At 34.5% G+C, this 11,391-nt stretch overlaps 1 protein-coding gene across 3 annotated transcripts in view; it reads left to right on the top strand.

Annotated features, from left to right (window-relative positions):
• The window catches only part of FSIP2 (fibrous sheath interacting protein 2), a 94,750-nt gene that overhangs the window by 50,160 nt on the left and 33,199 nt on the right, over nt 1-11,391 (top strand). For all 3 annotated transcript variants that reach the window (XM_058711948.1, XM_058711937.1, XM_058711929.1), the window contains one exon: nt 825-10,333. In XM_058711948.1, the coding sequence (XP_058567931.1) occupies nt 825-10,333 (9,509 nt within the window). The remainder of the gene's footprint in view (nt 1-824; nt 10,334-11,391) is intronic.

The raw sequence follows: 11,391 nt of genomic DNA, 5'->3' as shown, positions 1-11,391 counted from the left end.
TCCTGCTCCTTCTTCTCCTTAGAATACTCTTTTTTCTCATTCCCTTCATCTCAATATGACCAAATCCTGTCTAGCAGTCAAAGCCAGGCTTAAAGCTTCCATCTCCACAGAGTGTTGCCTGACTTTACATGCAGATATATAATAGATGATTACATCTGGAGGATATTTTGAGGAAATAATAGTGTGTTTTTCTGGCTGCCACTTCCAAGAAGCTGGCCATCCTAAGTAGGTATATGATTTTCAATAAATACTCTGTTGAATAGAAAAAAGAGTAGAGTTATGACAAACTATAATCGAGGGGTTACAGTTCTGCTGACATTGCAACCTATCCCCAGCCTTCCTAGCACATTTTCATTTCAATCAAGTCATTATTGCATCACATCCTAAAAGTAATGAATAGCCTAACATTAAATGTTTTCACTAAAAAAAAATAATTACATGAGCTCTCTAGAGATCACTGGAGACATGATAGATTATAACATTAAACTTGGAAATCATTTCTCTGTATGATTTGCAGCTTCTTAGAGCCCCTACCCATTTAAGCAAGACAGATATCAGCACTTGACTTGGAGACTTGAATTCTTTAGGATTATTTTCTCAATTTTTTGGCTAAAATTAAGATTCTACAGGTGAGGAAAAAAAAAAGATTCTACATGTGGGAAATAAATATATGAAAAAAAATCCAATATCTTTCTTGATTATGTTTTTCATTTTCTTTAGTGAGATATTCCATAGGTGAAATTTATATGTAAATAATTTCCAATATATTGAATTTTATATATTTCTCTTCATGTGTGCTAAAAATGATCAGGTTTTTTTTTCAGTTTCCAGTGAGGAGAAATCTATTCTTTCTACATTATCAAGGAAAAAATGTGAATCACAACAGCCTCTAAGAAGTATATACAATGATTCTTCACTTAATCAATTTTGTGAACATCTTACTGAGTCTGTCATTTGCCATTTAACTTCAAGCATTTCTGGTAACACCAAAGATAGTAGAGAAAAAGAGAAAGCATTGGAAAGCCAAAATGCAACATTTAACAAGATTATTTCAATTGATTCTCAAATGTTTGAGAGTAGATCAATTTCTATTGGAGAACTTGCTTTAAGTATTTCTGAAATCATTACTGAAATCCTCTTTAACAGTAACATTATAGAGGTTGACATTGCACAACAAATGTGTCCTTTAAAAACAAAGTACATTTACTGCCCAGGAGTAGCTGCTGATGACTTTGATCATCTCTTTCAGGATCTTTTAACAGGAGTAATTCATGTAATGTCCAGAGAAACAGGAAAAAACCATCATCTTGAAAGCAATGGAAGAAAAAAATCATTTTCCGTGCTTAGAAAAAATAGTGTGCCCATTTGCAATGAAACAAATACCATGGAAAGACAGAAAGGATCCAGAAATTGTGAAGCATCTACTTACCAAATAGATCATCTCCTTCAAAAAAAGAAATTAAATTATCTGGCATGTAAGTTAGACAATCTGGTTGGTAGTCTAAAAACTTGTGAATCCAAAGAAGTAGTCAATAAAGTTTTTAATATTGTTTTAGATTTATTTTCACCAGATGAATATCCAGGTGAGGCCATGAATTCTAATAAAAAAGCAGGAACATTTTTCTCATCCTCAAATGAGCAGCAAACTAATAGCGTACTTGGAAATAACTTTGGTCTCACCCCCAAATCAGTTTTTCTTCTCAATGTCGTGTGTGAGAAACTTATCAGAACACTTTTGGAAAAATGCACAAGCACTGTTTTTCTTGATAATAGCCCTCTTTCTGATGAAATATCAGCAGAAGAATGTAAACTTTTAAAAATACTGCAAAGTGTAGAAGACAAAGAATTTGATTATTGTAAGGGAGCAATGGACTGTGAACAATTTCAAGGAGATTATATGTCAGACTATTTGGAAAATCTGGCAGAAATGGATCAAGATTTATTATCATCAGACTCTATGCTTACTATTATTTCCCACAGCTTGGTTAAATCATTGATGGACAAACTATGTCACAGTACACAACTCCCCCAAAGCCCACCTTTTGCAAACAAGCATTTGAGGCACACAGGAAGAGAAATACAGTCTAGTTTCATAAATGCACAAAGGCCAGAATTAACAGAATTAGGACAAGGTAAAGCCTTTTTAGGATTCATGAATTATGAAGATAATGCTTTGACAGGATCCCTGAATAATCTCAGAGGGTTTAGCCCCCAAAAGCAATCATCATTTGGCAAGAAAAGTTCAGTAAATTCCACTTCTGTGTCCCCTCTCAAAAGACAGGGAACAAAGGATATGGATTCAATACCCATCCATAATAAGCTATATCCAGGAGATATAAATATCGGTGTGTATTCAGCCACATTTTTGGAGGAGATAATTTCAGAACTGTTTTTTAATCTCTCTACTTCACTGTGGGGAAAAAATGAAAACATCACTGAGGGCCGGCTCAATGAGATGAATACATTATTTGTCAATGGTGTAGTAAATAAGTTTAATAACGCACAAGTCACTGTCTTACGGGATGTTGAAGAAAGGCTGTGTTTTCCACCAATCCATAAAGAAACGATTAGTAGAATTGTTGACTCAGTTTATTATGATGTTTTACAGCAATATAAATTGAAAGTGACTTGTGATGATAATCTGGCATGTGACAATACCTCAATAGCAGAACAAATAACTAATAACATATTGTTGGAGATTTTAGACTACCAACTCCCATCTTGCTTCAGAGAAAAGCTCATACCAAATTCATATTACCCTCTCCAAGCTGAAATTATATTGCAGAAACTTCAAAATAACTTGAGAAAATTTACTTCCCAGTTCAGGTCTTCAACAGGCTACAGCACCATGTTGTCACATTCATTTTTAGAAGACATCATCAGAAGACTTTTATCTCAACTGATTCCTTCACCCAACAAGACCTCCCCTTTGGGAAACAAATATTTCATGAGTTCAGATTTCAATGAAATGTCTACCTGTATAATAAATAAGGTTATGTCAGCCATTTCAAAACATAAAATTTGGTTCACTATATATGATAATCAGTATCTATGTAGCGGAAAAAACCTCCCGAAGATGGTGGATACCGTTTATCACAATATTATGCAAATGTCTGATTCTCTTGTTTCAATACAGAAAAGTATAGCCAGCCGAAGCCCAATTATGATTGACCGAATAGCCAGTTTTATTATCCAAGAGATTATTGAAAATCATCTTCAGCCATTTTTGTGTGGAGAAGGTTTACCTCGTCCAAAGACTCCATTGGATGCCGTATCAAATATGGTTAAACAGGTTCTCAATGAAGTTATAGAGTCACAGAGACCCCACACGCCATCACCCTCAGGTATTTATCCTGATACATTTGTAGGGGCAATTGTTGCCAGACTTTTATCAAAGATTTTCAGTCCAAAGCATAACACTAAAATTGAACTAGAAAATATGACCCAAAAAATAGTAAACTCAATAAATAACCATTTTAACAAAGCTAAAATTCACATTCTATATGATGGCAAAGAACAGTCTTACACCTCTGCAGATACAGATATTGTGGATAAACTTGTCACCTCGATTTATAGAAATGTTTTAAAACAGCATGGGCTAGACCCTGAGGTTGATAAAGAGTCTGAAGACAGTGATATTTTTGTGGAAAATATTACAAAGTTAATTGTAGCAGCTATTTCAGATTACCTTCTTCATCCTCTATTTTCTGGGGATGTGTCATCATATTCCTCTTCTATTTCAATGGCTGAGAATATTGTTCAGGACACTCTTGGTAACATCAGTAAATCTACCAAGACAAGTCAGAATTTATCTCCATATAACACCTTGCTGCCATACACGTTTTTGGAAGACATGGTAAGAGTACTATTATCTAGAATCTTTCCTCCTGCATCTAGCATTGTTCCAGATAGAGAAAGCCCAAAAGACAGATTAAGAATGAATTTCAACGAAATTGCTTCAGAGATAATCAGTGATATTAGGATGAAAATTTCCCAACATGAAATTCGGTTTTCAAAAAATGAAGAAGAAACCAAGTTTGTTTATTCCGAAGATGATGTTCAGCATCTCGTGGACTCAGTATTCAAAAATATTTTGCAAAACTCTGAGTCTCAAGAATTAGTTGAGCGAAATATCACAAGCAGTAATGATGTTCTTATTGATAGAATAGCAGGTTTTATCATTAAACATATCTGTCAACAACATCTTCAGCCATTTGAGGATGGAAAGTTATTACCTTCTTCATCATATAAATATTTTGATGATGAGAGAAAACAGTGGTTTTATGCCAGTGTTTATTCCTCAACTTTCTTGGAAGATGTAGTCTCTGGGGTTTTAAGCAAAATATTCCACAGGGTGTTAGGCATTGTACAAACAACGTCAGTAAGGGATTCAGAAGATGAACTGTTTGATAAAGCTGAAAAACTCATCCATTTGATAGCAGAGGAATTCTCAAAAGTTGAAGTTAGCATTCTAGAGAATGCTGAGGAACAACTGTGTTTGCCTCCAGTGGAGAGAGATGCAGTCAAGAACATTATTGATATGGCATACAGCAAACTTCTTCAAGAATATGAAATGGAAATAATGTCTCCTAAAGATTTTCTAAATGACACAAAACCATTGGCTGCAAGGATAACTAAAATCATCCTTGCTGAAACTTTTGATTTCCAAATTCATCCACACCTCATAGGAAAGATTCCTTTTAAGTCACACTCCAAACTCAATACTAATGTTTTAATAAAAAGACTTCAGTGTAACATTACCAAATCAAAATTTCAAAGGCAGGCATCAACAATATATACTACCATGTTATCACATACTGATTTGGAAAAAATTGTCACTCAGCTTATATCTCAGATGACTCCATTGGCCTCCATGACAGAACACCCAGATACTTCTCAATCAGACTTAAATAATACAGTCACAAAACTGATAAATGAAATTATGTCAATAATTTCAAAACATGCAATATGTATTATTAAACATGGGAATGAAAAACAAAGTATGATTTCAGAAAAAGATATCCAGTCTATGGTTGATTCCATTTATGCTGATCTTTCATGTTCAAATCTATACCAATCCCTTACAAGAGATAAAAAAGGTATAAGTAATATAACTGTTTCAAAAATAGCAAGTTTTATAATAAAAGAAATCTTTAACCACCATCTTCAGTCATTTTTATCTGAAGATAAAACTCTTGTTTCAGCTGCAGTTGATCAAACATATAAACAGAAAGCAATAGATCCTAAAAAAAGAGAGTTATCTTTCATTGTGAACTCGGCTGTGTTTTGGGAGGAGGTAATTTCTGAGCTTTTATGTAAACTCCTTTATGCATTCTCACACAATTTCTTGGCTGCTGAAAACCCAGATACAGTAAAAGCCAAAATTACTGGTATTGTTACAACATTAGTAAATTCGATTGTTCTGGAGTTTACCACATCAGAGATTTTAGTTGCAGCTAACTTTGATGATGACATGTGTTTTTCAGAAGGATATAAAGAAATTGTTAAAAACACAGTCAACCTAATTTATGAAAAAATTTTAGATGATTATAAATCTCTGATGCAAGTATACAGGGCTGTACAAAGTGACACTATTTGTTTTGGGAGAAAAATATATCATTTGCTATTGGAGGAAATTTATGATTATCAGGTGCAGTCATTAGTTTCAGGAGAATTAGTGTCTTCTTCCTATTCTTCCCCTCAAGCTGATAATATCATCAGAAATGTGCTCAGTGTCATCACAAAGGATAGCCATACCTTGCCATCCTGTATTACTGTGTTGCCTCGTTCTCTTTTGGAAGATATGATTTACAAGCTGCTAGTGCATATCTTCCCTTCAACTGACACTGAAAGTGAACTAAAAGAGGAAGAAGTTACATCCGATGGTGAGTTTGTAGATGCAACTTCAAAACTGACAGACGAAATTATCAAAGAAATTTCTGAACATGAGATTCGCCTTGCCACAGCAGAGGAGAATGCAGAAAGTATGCAATTAGAAGTGATTGAGAGTATGGTTGACTCTATATGTACTAATATTTTGAAGAAATCTGAATTTCAAGCTGAAGTACAGAAAGGTACAGACAAAAAAGGAGGCTCATTCCTCAGTAAAATAGCTGGATTCATCATGAAAGAAATCGTGGATCATCATCTGCATCCATTTTTACATGGTGAAGAACCATCTTCCAGTGACTTCTCTGATTATGAGCATGTGTCTGTACTTAGTAAACCTGATAAAGAAAAGACACAGCCTGCTCTTTATTCAGCTACATTTTTGGAAGATGTAATCGTTGAGCTTGTTCATAAATTTTATTCTCTTCCAAGCATTACTAAAGATTCTGAGAAAAAAGAAATGGTAGAGCCAGACCTTGTGGGCTTAGCTATAAAATTTGCAAACTCTCTGATAGGAGAATTTAGGAAAAGTGAAATTAAAGTTCTACCAAATGCTGAAGAAACGCTTTCTTTTCCACCAATTCATAAAGAAACAGTTGACAAAATATCCAATTTTGTGTATGATCAGTTCATAGGAAAGTATGGATCTAGTGATATTCAGAAGGTTGATAAAAGTAACATTGTCATAAAAATGATTGCCACTTTAGCTCAGAAGGCAATCTCTGCTTTTAAGATTCAACCACTTTTTTCAGGAGACTGGTCTTCCACCTTCTTTTCATTTCTAAATCCAGATAACATCACCCAAAGGGTTCAGCATTTACCTCAGCAAACCTCTACACAGATAAACAAATGCTTAAAAGGGAATGAACTTGCTTTACCAAAACATTCATATAAACACAGTTTTGCAACCACAGACGAGAAAAACATGCTGGACACTTTGGAAATAGACAGAGGTACAATAAGTAGAAAGAAAAGACTCAACACTGAAGAGACCTCAATGAAAAAAGGTGACATCCAAGATCCAATAGTTCCCTCTGCAACTAGAATTATGAAAAGCAACATAGTTAACCTGTTATCAGGGTCAGCTGAAAGTGTGGCAAACAAAAAGAAAGAGACAGAAAATAAAATGGAAACTTCCATTAAAAACCATGAGAATTTATCAAGAGTTACTTTTCCAACCACCAGTGTGAAAAGTAAAGTTATGCAGGAGCCAGATTTAAAGATAACTCTAAAAAACAATCACATTGAGAAGAAAACCATACCAGTTTCAAAATATAAGAAGAGACAATATAATAATATAAACATACAATTTCCTACTGATGATACAGACTATAAGGAGGAAGTACTTGGACCAAAATTTGAAATAAACATTGAAAAGAAGATTGACTATACAAGAGAAAATACATTTAAAAAAGAAGACAAGCCCTTTCAGTTATCTTTGACATCTGAAGCAAGAAATACAGAGACCACAGCAGAGAATTTTTTGAAAACAGTTACCCAAAAGCCAAATAATGAGGATGGAAAAGACTCTCCGTCTCAAACAGATATAAGTGAGAAACAATACTCAGATTATGAGTATGTTCAAAATGTCACTGAAAACATTTATGACAATATCTTAGAAATATGTAATTCTCCAGAATCAGCAAATTATTCAAAACCCCGCAGTGTCCCAAATGATACAACATTGCTTGCAATTCAAGAAGTTGGTGAAGATTTTACACAGTCTGTTTCAACGAAGGATTCATCCCTCTCAATTAACAAAAATCTCCCTGTCAAAGAGAAAGAGAGAAATAAAGAAAGAGAGAGAGAGGAAGAAAGAGAGAAAGAGAAAGAGAGAGAGAGAGGGAAAAAAACAGAAAAAGTGAAGAGTAAGGAGATTAAAAATGAACCCAGTAAATCAGACAGTCCTCACTACCCACCAAAAACTAAACCCGGAATTGCTCCTGCTAAATTTTTAGAAGATGTTATCACTGAAATGGTTAACAAATTGATCTTTTCTTCCTCATCAGAAACACAAACATGTGATAGACGTCAAAATGTAAGAGATGATGAAAATCAATCTGAACTTTATGACACAGCTGTGAAACTTATGCACTCACTGTTAAAGGAATTTTCAGATGCTCAAACTAAGGTATTTAGGCCACATAAGGGAAATCAGTTTTTTCCACCTGTAGATAAATTGTCATCAGTTCCTAAAGCACTTCTTTGGCATAAAGAATCAACTACAGATGAAACATCATCCAACATTAAGAAAATAACTGCGGATAGAATGCCACATATGCATAAAGTGACTAGAAAACCCTCATCAAATAAGATATCTTTAGATAAAATACAAGTAATTGATAAAACATTGGTTGACAAAGTTGTTCATTCTTCTGTATGCAATATTTTGAAGGAATATGGATCTCAGGATTCCATTTGTAAAAATATAAAGAGCAATGGGGAAAATTTAGCAAGAAGACTAGCCAGTACAGTGATAAATGAAATTTTTCAACATCAACTTGATTTCATATTTTGTGATGAAGTTCCAGCTTCAGCATGTTTGCCTCTGGAATCTGAAGATGTCAAAAACATCCGAAAGGCGGCACAAACAGCCAGCAAAGAATGTCAAACATTATCACCATACACCATCCTGCTGCCTCACAAATTTTTGGAAAATGTGATTTTTGCTCTTTTATCCAAAATTTTCTTAACAGAATCCAACACTGAAGTAGAAACATCTGAGTACAGTTGGTTCACAGAATTGGACTTCCTTCAAATGAATTTATTAAATACAGTTACAACAGCAATCTCCAATGATAAAGATATGACTATACAATATGTGGAATCCTTGCATCCCAATGATGATGAAATTATTCAATTAGTGATTCATTCTATTTATAATAACCTCTTATCACAGTTTGGATCACAAGAGATTATACAAAACTGTGTAGCCAGTGGATGCAGAATCCTTTCAGAAACCATAGTTGACTTAGTTATGCGAGAAGTGGCTGGCAATCAATTGCAAAACTATTTTTCTGGAGAGCTAACTCCACATCAGTGTGCAGAAGTTGACTGTGTTGTTGAAAATATTCTTAAAGATGTTATCCAAACTGCTGATGCTCCCCAGCCTCAACCATCACATGTTCATATACTGCCTTATAACATGATAGAAGAAATTGCTGTAAAATTTTTATCAAAGCTTTTATCTGTGTTTCCAAAAGTGGATAAGGAAAGAACCAAATCTCTAGAAACTGACATGCAAAAAATAAGCTCAAAAATAATAAATTCAATACAAGAATTTATCTCCAAAAGTAAGATTAAACTTGCACCACCAGCCAAGGAATTGCCTACTGTACCTTTAGCTAACAACGAAACTATTGAAAAGGTAGTTAATTCTGTTTACACCAGTGTTTTAAAGCACTCTGGCTCACACGCTTCTATATTTAAGGATTTAATGGGTAAGAGCAATGTCCTCTCTGATGTAATAGGTTTTTTAATGGTGAAGGAAATTTCCAATTCTGAATTTCAACCTCAAGTAGAGGACAAAGCATCAAGTTCAGAATTAGTTCTGGAAGCTGTCAAAATTATGGAAAAAGTGGTCAAAATTGTTGATGAATTTAAGTCCCAGGAAAAGTCTTCATCCAAAAAAGAGTCTATGTTAGATGCCAGGTTTTTAGAGGAAGCACTGGCCTTGTTCTTGGCTAAAATAGTAAAGTTGCCAAGTGCCTCAGGAAAAGATGCAAAAAATTTATCAAAGCCTGAGTTAAATAAAATTGCATCTCAACTGACAAAATCAGTGACAGCTGAAATTTCCCAAAGTAACATTAATCTTGTTGCTGCTGATCCTGAAGGACACTTTTTAAATCCAGAAAGCATAGAAATGATTTCTCAGGTTATTGATTCTGTATACAGTAAAGTACTGCAACAATCTGGAACCCATAAAGAACTCTATGATGATATAAAAGGTACAAACACTGTTTTCTCTAAAAACGTGGCCGGTTTAATTATTAATGGAGTTTCACAGTTTCCATTAGACACAGTTAGCACAAAGAATTCAAATGCTAATCTCTCTGGAAATCTAGATGTTAATAAAATTATTCAAAAGGCCCAAGAGCATGTGGCTATTGATACACTCTCTGAGTTAGAGGAAGAAGAGCCATATCAAGATTCAAATGAGAATTTTCCAATTAAAATAGTTCCACACGTTGGGAGTAAAGCAATCAAAATAGATCCAGAAATTATCTCAGAACACTTAGCAGTACTTTCTGTAAAAACCCAACCTCTTGAGAAACTCAAGATGGAGTGTTTGAGAAAAACTGGACATAGCATAACAGAACTGAGAAAAGCATCAATAAGCGGGAGAAGCTACTCCTTACCAGACACATCTAATGTAGAAAAGATACAGAGAGAAAGACGTATCTCATTGAATCAGGTGGGACGACTGGATGTAAAACCCTTCGAGGTAAGTGCAAAAGCAATAGCAAAACCATAAGTGAATAGTGATTGTCCTGTGATTTCCTTCCTCCAACAGGTATATGGGAATGCACTTTTTGTTGTTATTCCATGCCCAACAGGAAAACTGGTTGCACAGGTTCATTCCTTTAGTCACATGATTTACAGGGACTTGCCATGTCAGTTCAGTGGATCACTCTAAAAGTCTCAGGCTAGTTTTCCTAAGGAAATCAGTTTCAACTGGCATTTTTAAAGAACAGAAATACAGGGAAATGCCCTTAACAGTAAAATAAGGATGACTGAAATTATAAGCTTCATTTGCAGATTCAGAGGAAACACAGTCTCCTATAGTTCCTGTTATTTTTTGTGGATATCTACATTCTTTATTGTGGATAGCTAAAGCAGTTTTTAAAGGCCAGTTAAAGAATATCAGGATATATGAGGTTTCAAAAACTATCTAAAATAGTTTTAATTTCTCAAACTTACGACTCTATAACAGTGGTACTCTTTACTTTTAGCAACGCTCACTAACAAACATTACATTACAAATGCTAGATTATACTTGTTTGTTATCATTTTATTTTAATTAGCCTTCCTCGATTTTTTCTATATCCTCTATAAGTGCCCAGTTTCCTCTTCTGTCCATATTTGAGACCCAGTTGCCCTAATGCTGCCATTTTGATAAACTGGACCTAGCTCTGCCCTAAATTAGCTACACACTAGGGCATCAAACATGTTATTTGATTATGTGATTAAATATATTATTTGATTAAAGTCCTAAGGACTTTAAAATGTCAAAATGATGTCCTTGTTACATGGAAACTATAGCACTGAGGACAAAGGAATTGTCTGGCCTATAGAGTTACACTGATCTACACGTTTTGATTTTTGTCAATCCCCTTAAATTGATGGTGTTCACTCATCAGAAGACTGGGTATGCTTAGGGATATAATCTGTGGCCTGGAAAATGAGCAAAGTTTGATAGAACCCTTCTCCCTGGAGCATAAGCTTGAGGTGAATGTTTTGCCAGTACTATCCTGTAAGGCACTGAATTCCATCTTAGGGTTG

This window comes from Neofelis nebulosa, chromosome 2 (assembly GCF_028018385.1).
Source record: "Neofelis nebulosa isolate mNeoNeb1 chromosome 2, mNeoNeb1.pri, whole genome shotgun sequence".
Classification (NCBI taxonomy): domain Eukaryota; kingdom Metazoa; phylum Chordata; class Mammalia; order Carnivora; family Felidae; genus Neofelis; species Neofelis nebulosa.
Note: the sequence above shows the minus strand (reverse complement) of the source record. Positions and strands in the feature narration are given on the sequence as shown.